General features: G+C 57.0%; 1 protein-coding gene across 1 annotated transcript; it reads right to left on the reverse strand.

Moving 5' to 3' along the window:
* Positions 1-5,380: 5,380 nt before the first annotated feature.
* NEUROD2 (neuronal differentiation 2) lies at positions 5,381-9,769 on the reverse strand. The gene is made up of 2 exons (XM_032871498.1): positions 9,418-9,769; positions 5,381-8,266 (listed from the first exon to the last, which is right to left on the reverse strand). The coding sequence occupies exon 2, from the start codon at positions 8,259-8,261 to the stop codon at positions 7,110-7,112; it is 1,152 nt and encodes a 383-aa protein (XP_032727389.1). The 5' UTR covers positions 8,262-8,266; positions 9,418-9,769; the 3' UTR covers positions 5,381-7,109.
* Between the last annotated feature and the right edge of the window lie 4,526 nt (positions 9,770-14,295).

Consider the following 14,295-nt stretch of genomic DNA (forward strand, 5'->3'; position numbering starts at 1 on the left):
TTCTGGCACTCTCTCCCAGCTCCAGTTTCCATCCTGACCCTCCACACCTGACCCGGCCATTCTGCCTCTGCCCGCCCCAGCAGCTGTGGGAGAGAGCTGGTTGGTCACTGGGCATCTGTGAGCAGGCTGGGCTTGAAGAGCCGCTGGGGTTTGGTTCTCCCTGGGCAGCCCGTGCTGGTGGAAGAAGGGGAAGGCAAAGGGGCCAGAGTAACTCACTGACATCAGAGGAGAGGGGCACAGAGGGATTCGGGTTGTGGTTTGTTGGGTTGTGTTTTTTAAATCTTTCTTTCTTTTTTTTTTTAAAAAGAAAAAGCCCCCATCCTGTGTCATCATTTTTATGGGATCTGCAATTCTGGCAAAAATCTGTCTTTAATTTAGCTGTCCATATAAAAATCCTCACTGTATAATAATGAACAGATGCCATGGAATTTAAGCTGGAGCCTCGGCTCCGCCCCGCCTTCCCCCCGCGCCTGGCACCGGGCACCGGGCACCGGCTGAGTGGCACAGACTGGCATCAACACGGGAGCAAAGGGTGGGCAGGGGGCGACCTGGGCTCAGCGCCAGGGCACTGTGGTGGTGAAGGGGTGTCCAGGCGCTGGTCTTGGCCAGGCGGGAGCTTTTCCGTGGTGGCACCAAAGGAGAAGTGTCTGAGGGATGTTTCTTTTTCTACAAAATGATCAGTAGTTAAGGATTTTGGTTTGTTTTTGCTTAAGGGCTTTGTGGTCCTTCTCAGGTTTTAAAAAAGCACCGCCCTCCCCCCAATATAAATCCAAATGTTCTCGAAGTTTTAATTGAGTTGTGTTTAACCCTTCCCCTGCGCGGCGCCCCCGCCTCGGCCTCCGAGCCCAGCCGAGCGCGAGTTCGCTGCAAGCGGGATCCGTATCGCTTCCCGCCGGCCCGAAGCCTCCGAGGTATCCTGGGCGCCGGCGCCTCCGGAGGCTCCGGGGCAGCTCCCGCGGGACAGGAGGACCCTGTTGCCCTCCAGGAGTGAGGTCCGATGTGGTATCTGATTGTTAAGCAGGAGAGACGGAGGCAAGGGAGAAAGCCCCCACTTTCCCCCATACCAATTCTCTCGCTTTTCCCGAGGGGAAAGAGAAAACTACGCGAGTCGGGTGTTCCCCTCTGCCTCCGCCTGCGGTCCAGAAAGCAGGCATCGGCTCAATGGAGAGGTTGGTTCTGAGCCCCCCACCCCCACCCCTTGCCTTTAATGCGACTCTGGCGAGAACAGATGTCCCAAGCCGGGCGGACTGCCCAGACCCCGCCCAGCTGTGCCCTTGGCGAAGACTTGGCTGAGGGTAGGAACTGGCACGCGGGTCCCCAAAGGGGCTTGGGGGGTCCTTCGTCCCGGCGGGACCTGACCTGGCAGCCTTGGCCTCCTGGCCAGCGCAGCCTGGGGCGGGAGGCGGAAGCGCCCCAGAAAGACCGGTTTCTAATTCAATTAATTCCAAAAAAAGGAATGAGACGAATACCGAGGTGGAGAGAAGAGGAGAGAAAGGTTTGAATAACAGCACACCGGGCAAACACTCCGTGAACGGAACCCTGCTCCTGTGCGGGAACAGGCGGTCAGAGTTTCCAGCACCAGAGCCACACCCTGGTGCACATCTGGGCAGCAGCTCCACCCAACGCAGTACCCCAGCTTTCTTGGCACAGCCAGTGTCTAGGGGTTCCCTTGCTCTTTCTTTTGTGAGCACCCCAGGTTCTCCTCACACGGGGTGGGGGAGTCTCCCCCACCAGTCCTTGGCATGTCCCCCTGAGAAACTGGTTGCCTTCCTGCCTGCGAACCCAGACTTCCTCTCAGCCTTCTCCTGTTGGCCCTCGCTGGGCAGGCTGCTCCTATTTCAGTGTTTTAAGATGGAGAAAGTTTCAGAGGGCAGCCCAACCCTTCCCAGGTCTGTGCCTTTCTTACCACTTCCCACCCAGCACAACTTTGTCCAGAATTTTTCAAGAGGCAGGACAGAGAGGAAAGAGGCTGATTCAGGATTTGGGAGGGGAGCAGGGTTGCCAGGTTTCTTAAGGTCCAGATCTTCACCTCCTTTCTGGTTTGTGGCCAGTGCCTTCATGCCCCAGCCCTAAAGAAAGAAAAGTGACAATGACTTGGGCTGTGAGCTAGGAAGCCTGTTGTGACAGCTGAGACCCGTCTGCCCCTTTCCACATCTCACAAAAAGCAGCTTTCTCCTTTGAACACATAGGAGCAGGTCAAGTGTGGAGTCCTGGTTTGACCCCTGCTGTAACATGCGGAGCCTGGGAGTGGAGGTGGAGACCAACACTGATCAGGCCCGGCCCACGCTGTCCCTTTCCTCCCACCCCCCTTAAGAACTAAACTGTGGAATCTAGAATTATCCCTCAGTCTCAATGTCCCCTCAGATCAACGGATTTCTCCAAGGAGCAGGCAACTTCAAATTTTAAGATTCTGGGGAAGAGGAGAAAGCAAAGGTCATCCAAGAGGGAATGAAATATCTGACTCTGTGGGAGATCCTTGCATCCACGGACTTCCACATAAAACAGAGAGAAACAAACACGATCTGATGGAGTCTAGGGGGTGTCAGGGGTTCCCTGTTGTTGACTCCCATGGGGTTTAGTTTCCCCGGACTGTACTCAGTGGTTTATTGGACTGTCCCACCAGGTGACAAAATGAGAGCTGGGGGTTCACTGGGCATCAGGGGCTCATGGTCCAGATTATGTCTGGTTAAACAGAAAAGAGAAAAACAACGAGCCTTTTCCTCGCTTTCACCCGATGGAAAAATGGCCTGCACTCAGAAACTTCTCTGTTGCCCTGTCATTTCCAAATGCTTGACTTTGGATAAGGGTGGGAAAATCAAGGGGAAGACACCCTCCAGATTGATCCTGGGGACAGCTTCAGGTTCCGCAGTCCAGGGGTTGAGCTATGCCTGCATGCTTGGAGATTCCGCTGCTCAACCTAGGGCAAGGAGGGCATCCTCTCTTGGACTTCTCCCCTTGCCCCCTCCCTCCCACTGTTCTGGCCCCTTTTAGCTTTCTCTGTCCCCCCCCCCTCCTTCTGTTCCTGGAGCTTCTCTCTGTGTGTGCGTGCAAGCAGGAGAGCCAGTGAGAGGAAACGACCTGTGAGGGGGAGCTTGGGGCCGGGTGTCCTCATGCATCTTCTTCTCCTGCTCATCTCACCATCTCACCAGGGAAGTTGAGTGTTGGAGAGGAGGGTGATGGGAGAATAGAGCACAGCCAGAGTGCAGGGAGTGTGGGGGAAGGGTCAGGAATTGGGAAAGGGGTAGCTCAGGTAGCTGCTGGAATTCACAGGAAGCAGCGGCGGTGCTCCAGATCCCCCCCCAAAACGGGGCACCCCCAGCCCCCTGCCAGCCCAAAGTGACCACAGACTCGGTGGCCCGAGAGTCATCAACATCTTTCCAAAGGATCTGGAATCCAGCTTCAAAAGCCGAATCGTGCCGCGTGGAGTAGCCGGAAGAGGGAAATGTAGGAGTCTGTGATCTGGCCAGGGAAGCCACGTGGAGGGGTCTTTTGCTTCCGGCCCCAAGCCACCTGGATGCTACCCAGCCCGGGACTTCAGAACGCGTTCTAGGAAACAGGTTGAGTGGGAGAGAAGCCCAATTAACCTTGTTCCAGGGCAGGATAAGACTCAGGCCTTGGGATGGGTGCCGAGTTCCTTTTCTCTCTAGTTGTCCCTGCCAGGCCTGTCCCATGCCATGAGCAGACCAGACTCCAGATTTGAGTCTGGGATTTGCGCCTAGCTTCATACACCATTTGAGAAGTGGGGGAGAAAGGTGGGTCAAGTCCTTTCTCCCAAGAATAGGGATGATTCAGAGGTTTATTAAATTCTCTTAGACCACCAAGAGGAGTGAATCCTAGGTGGAAGGAGGCAGTTCTTAATCTCACTTTAGAGATATGATCCTATAAGAATTCTAGAATGAAATTTTGAGAAGATTCCAGTGAAATTCTCCAAAAACTAGGAAAGAATTCCGCTCAGAATTCCGGTCGGGTGTCGGAAAGGGCCTCTCTCTGTGCGGCTTAAGCAGCGTCCCTCTGCGGCCAGAACGCTCAAGACTGGACGAGAGTCAGCACCTAGGAGCGGACAGCTCCAAGGCCCCAGACTCGGGCCTCCAGCAGGAGTCCTGCGGTGGAGGAGAGAGGGCATCCTCTCCACTTAAGTGGTCACTTAAGGGGGACGCTGAGCTGAAGGTCAGACAGTATAATCCGATCTACCCTTTCACATTTAAGGCTTCCTTCTTCAACTACCTTCTCCTTTCCAGATTTTGTCAGGGTGCTCTCATTTGGGGGCCTGGAATCCAATCTTTAAAAGCCTTAGCGTGCCTGACCACAAGCTCCAGCCCCAACAGCAACCCCCCCCCCATTTCAGTCCTAAAACAAGCAACAGCATTTGTGTATGTTTAAAATAATTTAAGTACGCCGTGTCAGTAACAGCTCAGTTTCAGAATTCCTAACCGTGTTCAGGCTTTGGGATGGTGGTCTTTGGGGTTTAGACCCCCCCCTTCCAAGTATTCCAGGGGTCCAGTGGGCACCGGTGTCTAAGGGAAGGTCCTTTCAGGGAAGTCAGTTCAGAGATGCCTATGCCCCTGAGGCTCAGAGAAAGAAAATTCTGGGCAGAGCAAGCTCTTCGGCGGTGTCCTTCTTCTACCTTCCTAGACTGAAGGTATCCCTCGGTCTGGAGCTGCACCGGGCAGAACGGAAGCTGTCCAGGTATGCACCAGGGGTTTCCTGCTGTCCTGTCAGGGGAAACTCATGGCGACCTCATGCTCCATTCTTCCAGGTGGGCACCTCCATTCTGACCCCTCCTGCAGCTCTGGGAACACCTGCAGCCTCGCCAACATTACTACAGATTTCAGTATTCCTGAGACTAAAAAGGGCCGATGCCCCTGAGTCCACTGAAACACAAATTTAAAACCAAAAAGACTTCCTGCTTTAATAGTTCATCCTCATAACCTTATAATTTTTTTTTATTTAAAAATATCCCCGTCTGGTTCAAATGGTTGTCTCTTTATCTCTATGCACTTATTTTTTGCAACAGCGGACAGAGGGTTGTAAAAAGAATGGCTGCTCCCAACTGGGTCATTTTTTAAGTGATGAAAAGATATTTTGTTCTCAAAGGAGGTGCATGTGCATGTTTGGGAACTGAAGGAGTGCAAGGAGATTAGTGCAACGCTTTGTTCTAGGAGCGTGTGTGAGTCTGTATAAGGTCTGGGAGGGGCAGTGAGTGTAGCTGTTTTGGTGCCCAGTGGACCGGTGTGAGAGAGGTTATAAGGTGGAAATCCCACCCGGCAATGTCCAGGGTAACTGTACCCGGCCTCTGTACAGTCACTCGACTCTGTGTCTCCATCCCCCAGAGCCCCAGCTCAGTCCCCCAAATGAAATGAGGCCACCGTGAGAAACCGGGTCCGGCTTTGCATCTCATTTACATAAATATTTATTAATCGTCATTAAACTGAACAGAAACACGCAATGCACTTCGGGTGTCCGACGGGAGTTTCATCTTCTCTACAAGAGGAAGGTAAAATTGCGTGTGAGTGTGTGGGTAAGTGTGTGGGTGTGTCGCCTGTGGGTTTGCATTTTTTGCATCGTGTATTTGGATGCCTGATCTCCTGCCTCCGGTGGGGAGAGGTTCTCCTTTTGCCCCTTTCTCTGGGAAACTTCCAGAAAGAGCCTTCAGCCCTCTCCCTGCCCACCTGCTAGCCAGAGCCAAGAGGACGCCTCAGACAAAACAAAAACAAAAACAAAAACAAAAAACAACAAAAAAACCTCTCCAGCCACCGGAAATCGCCGGGCGCCTGGCGCCCACCGAGGCACATTTGGGCAGGGGCGGGGCTGGCCCTAGGTCTTGGTCTCCACCCTCAACCCGGGATGAGGATTGCCTGCAGGGAGCGAGGGTTCGGAGAACTCTCTTCCCTCTGCCCCCAGACGCCCGCGCGGGGCCTTGCGTGTGCGTGCGGTGTAGTGTGCGTGTGTGTGTCTCTCATGCAAACCCTCCCTCCCCAAACCGACCCCCCCAACAGTTTGCCATTCCATACAAATTTGGAAACAGGTTTTTAAAAAACAGCATGACGCACAATGGGGACGGGGCGGGGGAGGGCAGTGGCACTGGGGCCCCAAATCTCCGAGTCACTGATTGTAAGAACCTGGGGAGGGGAGGGGGCGGCGCCGGCCCCCATTTCACCAAAGTGCACAGATCCGCGCTTGGGCGGCGCGGCCCGCGGGCCGGGAGGGGCATCCCGGGGCCGGGCCGGGCCGCTAGGCTCTGTCAGAACCTCCTTGCATAGATATTTGTGTCTTTTTATTATTGGTAGTAGTATTTTTTGCCTTTTATTGCTTCTAAAAGTTCTTACTGCGTTTTCTCTCCGATCCGGACTCTGCGTTCGGCCTCCGTCGCCTCTCAGCTTTTTTTTTTTTTTTTTTTTTGTATGTTTGTTTGTTTAAAAAAAGGAAAAGGGAAAAACGGATTCTAGTTACAAATTGTCTTGGCTTCTCTCTTTCCTCTCAATCCACACTTCCTCCCGCCAAAATTAAACTCACAAAACGCTGAGACTAGGGGTTGGGGAGAGGGCGTTCCAGGTCCAGACTCGGGCGCCCTGACTTATGCCCTCTTCAAGAAAGAGGGGGCGCCCGGCTCCTTTCTGCCTCGGCAGCTCGGTGTCTGTTATAATAATAATAATAATAATAATAATAACGATAATGATAATAATAATAATAACAACAACAACGACAACAACAATAGGGGGAAAACAGTATCCCACAGCTCAGCTGCCCCCTTGCCAATGCCTTTGGGCCTGCAGGGGGGAAGGGGAGGAGGAAACCTAAGTGTAGGGGTTAGGAAATGTGGGGTGGTCTCCTGGGAGTGCCCTAAGATGGGTCCCTGGAGAACCACCCCTGGGAAAGAGGAGGAAACCCCTTGGGGAGAGAGAAGGCGAGTCCCCTGGGGGAAGCGAGGCCCCTGGGACGGGCCACCCACAGGTAAGAGGACTGCACTGCCCAGGAGAGGGTCAGTACCGGCGGCCCGCTCCCCGCGCCCGGCGCCAGGATAGGTGGGGGTCCCCTTGCGCTGGGAGGGGGGGGCTGGGGGCAGGGTGCGGGCAAAGGCAAAAGAAAAAGAAAGGGGCAGGCGCGAGGTCTCAGTTATGGAAAAACGCATTGAGCTCCTCGTACATGGGGCCCCGGTCGTGGTGAAGGTGCATATCGTAAGACAAGAGATTCTCCGAGTGGACGCCCCCGCGCACAGCCGACGAGCCGAAGACCAGCCCGTGGCCCGTGGGCCGCGAGCCGGGCAGCGCCGAGTAGTGCATAGAATAATGGTAGCTCTTCTCGTGGTCGGGCGACGAGTCCTGCTTGAGTGAGAAGTTGCCATTGAGACAGAGCGGGGGGCTGAGCGGGCCCTCGTACTCGGAGCTGTTGTAGTCCGGGCTCGCGCCGCCGCCGCCCGCGGCCGCATACAGCGTCTCGTAGGCGGCGCAGTAGCCGTGGGTCCGCAGGGCGTGCGCCGCTCCGCCGCCCAGGCCGCCCGCCGCCTGGCACTGTGCGCCCGCCAGGCGCGAGCACGGGTATGGGTAGGGGTGCATGGCGAACGGGCCACCCGAGCCATGGAAGCGGCCCGTGCCGTCGGCGCCCTGCTCCGTGAGGAAGTTGCGCGAGTTGAGCTGCAGGCAGCCGGCCACCAGGTTGGTGGTGGGCTGCGACAGACCCTTGCACAGCGTCTGCACGTAGGACACCAGGTCGGGCCGCTTGCCGGAGCGCAGGATCTCCGAGAGCGCCCAGATGTAGTTCTTGGCCAGACGCAAGGTCTCGATCTTGGACAGCTTCTGCGTCTTGGAGTAGCAGGGCACCACCTTCCGCAGGTTGTCCAGCGCCGCGTTCAGGTCGTGCATGCGGTTGCGCTCCCGCGCGTTCGCCTTTTGCCGCCGCAGCTTGGAGCGCTCCAGGCGCGCCTTGGTCATCTTGCGCTTCTTGGGCCCGCGCTTCTTGGGCCGCTCACCCTCTGCCTCGTCCAGCCCTTCCTCCTCCTCCTCTTCCTCCTCCTCCTCGCCCCCCAGCTCGCCTTCCTCCTTGACCTCGGCCAGCGCGGCCTCCGGCACCTCGTCTGCACGGAGAGGGACTGGCTTGGCAGCCCGGGCGGGCCCCGGAGCCCCGGGCCCCGGCGGAGGCGGCGGCGGCGGCGGCGGCGCGTCGCCCTTGTCGCTCCTCGGCTCGTCGTCGTCGCCGTCGCCCCAGCTGGCGAACTTGGGCACGTCCGAGAGGAGACCGGGCTCGCTGAACAGGCGGGTCAGCATGGTGCCTGAGGGCGCCCCGCGGGCGGGAAGGGGAGACAGCACTGAGTGAGGGGCGCGCTGGGGTCACGCCGCCCCCCTCCCCCAACCTGCTTCCACCCCCGAGTCCGGTGTGGGTTCCTGCCCAGGGGGCCCGGGATGCCTACCTCCTCCGCCTGCCCCGCCCAGAGCTGGCCCAGCCCTGCCCCGGCGGCCCGCCCGGGATCTCGGCCCAGGCCCTCTCCCCAGCGCTGGGCCCCGGCTCCGCCCCTTGCCTGAATGAGGGGCCGCTGCCTGCGCTCAGGGCTTCTCGGGGTCAGGGCAGGGACAGAGTCGGGGCTTTAGGAAAGCGACATCTTCGCCGGGGGAGGCGGCACGCTCGCTCTGAACGCCGGTTCTCCTCTGGCGGTGGAGGAAGCCTGGGCGGCCGCGGGTGGGGACAGCTGTCCCGCTCGGCAGCTCCGGCGGCCCGGGCCCCTCGGCCCGGCTCCCCCACCCCTCCCGCGGCTCTCACCCCCACGCTCCCTAATCCAATTTGCAACTTGGCCGCGCGCCGCCCTCGGCTCGGCCCCCACCCCCGCAGCCCAATTCCAGGGGCGGGAGGAACGCTCTTCTAGCCGTGGCGTCCCCAGCTCCCCGAGCCGGCTCCGGGCGGCGAGGACCGAGGAACCCGGGCGTGGGGAGGAGACGGAGAGAAGCGAGCCCTGTCCGTCTCTCCTGCGGTCAGGGACCCCTTTCCCCCCTTCAAACTGCCTCCCTCCTTCACGACTCTTCAGATCTCGTTGTATTTCAGGGTTGATGAGGGAGGAGAATCAAATTTGTTTGCTTTTTTTTCTTTTCTCTTTTCCTTTTTTTTTTTTTTTTTTTTTTGGTGGTAAGGAAAGGTCGCAGGTTCCTCTGGGACAACCATGGGGGGAGTCCCATCTCAGTCTCTTCATTGCCCCCCCATGATCCTGCTTTTCTCCCCAAACCCATCGCAGGCAGAGACACCTCTCTCCGCATCCCCCTGAGCTGCAGCCCCTAGGGGAGAGGGAACACAGGACACCTCTGATGCCCACCCTATGAAGGGGCATCCTCCCAGGAAAGGGGGATTTGGGGACCCGCTTGTCGGCCGCAGCAACCGCCCTCCCCCACCCCCCCACCCGGCGGGTCAGATCCAGCTCCCTTTCGGACAACTTACCTCGGAGAGGAGTCAAGGGGAGAGGGGAGGGGAGGGGGGGGAGGGGGGCAAGAGAGAGAGGGGGGAGAAGAGGAATCTTCTCGCTTATTTCATTGTTCCCCCATCTTCAGGGAGCGGGGGCAGCGGCTCCTCAAGGCGGCGGGCGCCGGCGTCTTCAGAGCGCCATGCGAACCGCGGAGCGAGTGTGGCATCTCTACCAGGCGGGGTACCAGCCTCTATGCCAGGCCATATGGGCTTGGCACGTCACGGGCAGCAGCTATCACATGAGAGACGGTGATTGGCATGCGTCTGCATTGGGGGAGAGCCGGCTCCCCCGGGACCCGCCGCCATCTGTCACTCTCTACTCCAAAAAAAAAAAAAAAAAAAAAAAATTAAATAAATAAAGGAAATAAATAAATATCTCTGCCGCCCTCCCCTCCCCGCCCAACGCAGGGAAAGCAGGGATTGAGAGGGAGGTGGGAGGAGTTGCCCCCCTCGGATGTAGAGCCCCCCACATGGGAACAATGGGGTGGCAAAGCTGGAAATTGGGGGGGTGTGGTGGCCCCCAATTCTATGCTCCTTCCAGGGTCCTGCTCTGTCCATTTCCTCCCTTGCAGGCCCCCAAAGGTGGGTCAGGGACCAAATCCTCAGGTCTGGAGAAGGGACCTCTATGCTTGCCCCCACTCCGCAGGAGGATCCCCTCAGCCACAAAGGGACAGCTGAGGCCCCCTCCCAGGGTGGGCGTGGGGGGCGTCCCTGGCCCAACCCCATAGGTAGATGTTGGCACCATGCCATCCCTCATCCCTGTCTGCCCCTCCCCCACCCACCCTCACGCACACACAACATATGTGGCTGAACGAAATTCAAACCAAGGGAAAGACAGAGAAAAGGAAAGACTTGCCTGGATGTCTGTGCTTCTGCATGGGCGTGTGTGTCTGTGGGGACATGTGTGTATATCTGTGGAGTCAGCCTATGGGAGAGATTTCCTTGGGTGTTTGGGGGCATATGTATGTTGAAGTGGGGGTGGAGAAGAGCCTCTGGAATAACCCTAAGCCTGTGCACCCCCCACTGGGAGAGAGGGAGAGGGTCTCAGTCCGGATTCCTAACCAGAAATCTCTCATTCATCGCCCCCCCACCTCCTCCCCCTGCTAGACAAGCAACCATCCCACCAGTGGCTTCCTCTCCTGGTCTTCTGACTTATTGAAGGGAGGAGGAGGGGGCTGGGCTGGAAATTGCCTGAAGTTCTTGGAGAAGACTCAGCATTCTCTTCCCCCTACAAAAAATACTGAAAATACTGAAGCCAACTCCAGCAGGCTTGAGAGGGACAAAGGGGAGGTGGGTCAGACAGGTGTCTTGATAGAGAAGGTAGAAAATTGCTGTTTTCTCTTACAGCTCACCTTTCAGCTCTCTCACTGGGCCAGACACAGATGCAAATGGCACAAGTTGAGGGAGGTAGCTTGATACACGCGCGCGTGCGCGCGCGCGCACACACACACACACACACACACACCCCTGTTTCTCACCCTGCAGTGCAGAAAGTGGAGAGACATCCCGAGTGTGAGCAGGTAATCACAACCAGGTGAGAAAGACCCTTGCCCACACCCCGCTTCAGCATTTGTGTGTTTCAGACCCACATTTCCTGTCCCTCCCCAGCCTCTGGCTTACACAGACAACTTCAGTTCTATCTTCAGCACACACACTTTGATGTCAACCGCGTGCCAATCGCTGTGGTGGCGCAATGACGAGCAAGGCAGGGCTTTGCTCTCAGTCTGGGCAGGGACCGTTTTTCTCCCATAGGGAGCCTCCAAAGGGGACCTTGGGCTGGTAAGACAAGGATTTGGTCCTTGGTAGAATGAATTAGGTTTTGGATCAAGGCACATAAGATGGCTAAGGAGACCTTGGAGAAGGGGGGCTGGTGCGGTCTGAGGCTCTCAGGGATAGTTGGCCAGGAACTGAAAAGAGCCTCAGAATAAATAGCCCCAACTTGTTTTTTTCCTGTGGCCCAGAGGGGGACTGTCTTGCCCAGGAACACACCAATGGAGAGCAGAACCAGACCTAGAACATAGGGGCCTAACTCCCAGCCAAGTGCTCCTTCCACAACCTCACAATCTGCCTAAGTGGTCGACCAAGGCTGAGAGGCCAATGCTAAGTTCTCCACCATTCATGCGTGGATCTTAGGTCTGGGAAGGTAGAATCCTACCTCTGGCTGATGGCCTAGGGTGCTCTGGGCATGGCCAGAGGGAGAGGCCAAAGGATAGGCCTCAGGTGGGGCAGAGACTCAGGAATGCCTCCCAGCCCCTCTCCAAATGTGAGCACAGCCTCAAAATCTTTGCTGTGGCTTCACCAAGGGTGAGGTCTTCAATCCTGACATGGAGTCCTTCTCCTCAAGGCCCCCGAGCCATATGATATTTTGGTTACATTCACACACTTTGGGCTTTGATTTCTGCCCAACCCCACTTACTAGCATCCAAGAATGCTAACTACTGTGAGCAGGTTGCACACTGTCTCTCAGTCTTGATTTCTCCATCTGTAAAATGGGGATAATAATACTGCACCTCGTAGAGCTGCTGTCGGTACTAAATGGGATAATACCTACAATGAGGTAGCACAGGGCCAGCGATATCGTGAGCATTCAATAAACAATTAACAACATCTCTTATTTTTATTAAAGCCCTTTGTAAACTGTAACGTGCTCAACCATATTCATTTCTTACACATACCCACGCACACATTCAGAATGCTTTGTCTATACAGAAATTGAGTTTTTGTTGAATTAATGGGGGAATGAACAGATGAGTAAGTGAGCGAATACTTCCTTGGGGGAGAGAGACCTCCTCTGCCTTCTCCTCTGGACACTGAGGGAGGGGTTAAGCCACCAGGGGTCTCATAGACCCCTACCACCTTTGCTTTCTGCTCAGGGCGGGAAGCCATACCTTGCTCAGGATAAGGGGGCCTTTGGGAAGTCTCTCCATCTCTCCGGGTCTCCTCTCAAGAATGACCTCAGCTCTCTGGGTCAGAGAAGGCCCTCTCAGCCCCCGCCCCCAACAGGAGGAGGTCTGGGGGTGGGGGCTGGGCATACTGGAGGGTAGGGCAACTTCATCCCTCTAGGTCTGTTTCCTGCCCCTGTCTTTTCTTCCTTCAGAAAAATGGAACAAGTTTTTCTCACTCGACACGTTTCAACTTTTTTTTTAGAAGATACAATAAAAAACAGGGGAAAATTGGAACAGAGGGAGGTGTGGGATGGGCCAGCCCCAGACATAGGCTTGGAAGAGGTACAACACACACGTGTCCACATCCACACGAGCAAGCATGAACATACAGGGACATACATGCTTCTCTCTGCTCACCCAGAGATGCGGAGATGCAGTAACGGAGAGACAGAAAGAGCCAGAAATGGAAGGAAGGAGACGGAAGGAGAAGGACACCCAGAGATGCCATCTGTTCCTCCCCCTGGCATTGGGGGAAGGGAGTTGGTGAGGGGCCTAGTCCCCTCTGGGTCTCTGAGAGGGAAAGGGGAATGGTGGGTACCTCAGCCAGACCTGTAAGACTCCCTTTCTGCTGCCCACCCCCATGGAGGGAGCTGGGAGCTGAGGGTCTGAGGTTCCCATGGAGACATAGCCCCATCCCAAGGGAGGCCACAGTCTGGGCACCTAAAATGGCTGCCTCAGAGGGGTGGCGGCCATTTTGTGCAGGCTCAGGTCCTGATGGGGGGTAGGGGGGAGGCAGGCAGAGAGAGGGAGAGGGAGGGGACAGGTCATTCCTGAGCAGTCTAGGGGAATCTGGCTCAGGGGACAGGATGAATGTTCTGTAAAACTGATCTCATTACACCCCCTGCTCCACCAAGGAAAAGACATACACACAGACCTGTAAAGGCTCCACTCCATTCTGACACCCAGAAGGACACCCAGCCAGCCACTGCCGCCCCGCCGCCACCACCACCATGCCCCAAATAAGACTGGTGGGGGCAAGTGTGATGGAGCAGGAGACTTGATTTCCCACCAGAGTGCCAAGCCATAGGGAGCAGGTGGATTAGAACCCAGGGGTCCCTTTTCTGGTCGAAGCCATCTAAAGCCATGTCCTAGGGTGGCCCTCCACTGAGGTGGGCAGGCAGGTGGAGAATGAGGGTGGGAGCATGGGGAGGAGGGGGCAGCCTGTTCCCCTCACCCCCACCTCCAGTCTGAGGGGACGGGCAGGAATTTGGAGATCCTCTGAGGGCCCATGCTGCTGGCATGAGCTGTGCTGTGGGGGGAGGAGGAAGGGGAGGGGGCAGGCTGGCACTGCCCAGACAGCGCCTGTTCCATCAGCTTAGGATGCTCGAAGCTTCCTCCTGAAGCATAAGAGCACCTGCCACCCTCTTCCCCAGCTCCCTGCCCCACCTCAAGTCCAAAAGGGCTTTGGGGGAGGGGGACCTGCAGCTTCTTCCTGGCTCTGGGGTGGGCACCTGCCCCGCTGCCCCCTCCCCCGCCCGCCGCAGTGTTCTGGGGAGCGGCGGGCACGCCAGATGGCGTGGCTGAGAATGCGGCGACGTTGCCGGGAGGTGAGGGCTGGCACGGGTGATATGCGGCTGCGTGCCTTGTGGTGCCACGGGGGGGGGGGAAGGGGAGGACCAGTGAGGTGTAGCCCCCCTCCTCCGCGCTGACCTCCTGTCCTGACCTCTAGCTCACCAGCAGATTCTCCTTCGCCCGCGCCCTGGGTTCCCATTCGGGGCCTAGGCCGCACCCAGAGCTGGGTGGGCACGCACGCAAGGGGCAAGGCATGATACTGAGAGTCTTGGGGCAGAACCCTGCTGCACCCTCACCCCTCCCCACCCTGCCCTCCACAAAGGGTGATGGGGTGGGAGACCTTCTCATCCTCCTGAAAAGCCGGCCCCCTCAGGATTGTTCCCTTGCTCCAAAAGTA

Source organism: Lontra canadensis, unplaced genomic scaffold, assembly GCF_010015895.1.
Source record: "Lontra canadensis isolate GAN:19392208 unplaced genomic scaffold, GSC_riverotter_1.0 scaffold43, whole genome shotgun sequence".
NCBI classification, from domain to species: Eukaryota; Metazoa; Chordata; class Mammalia; order Carnivora; family Mustelidae; genus Lontra; species Lontra canadensis.

Excerpts from the sequence above, each read along its gene's own strand:
- NEUROD2 (XM_032871498.1), bottom strand. The coding sequence starts at position 8,261 with ATGCTGACCCGCCTGTTCAGCGAGCCCGGTCTCCTCTCGGACGTGCCC.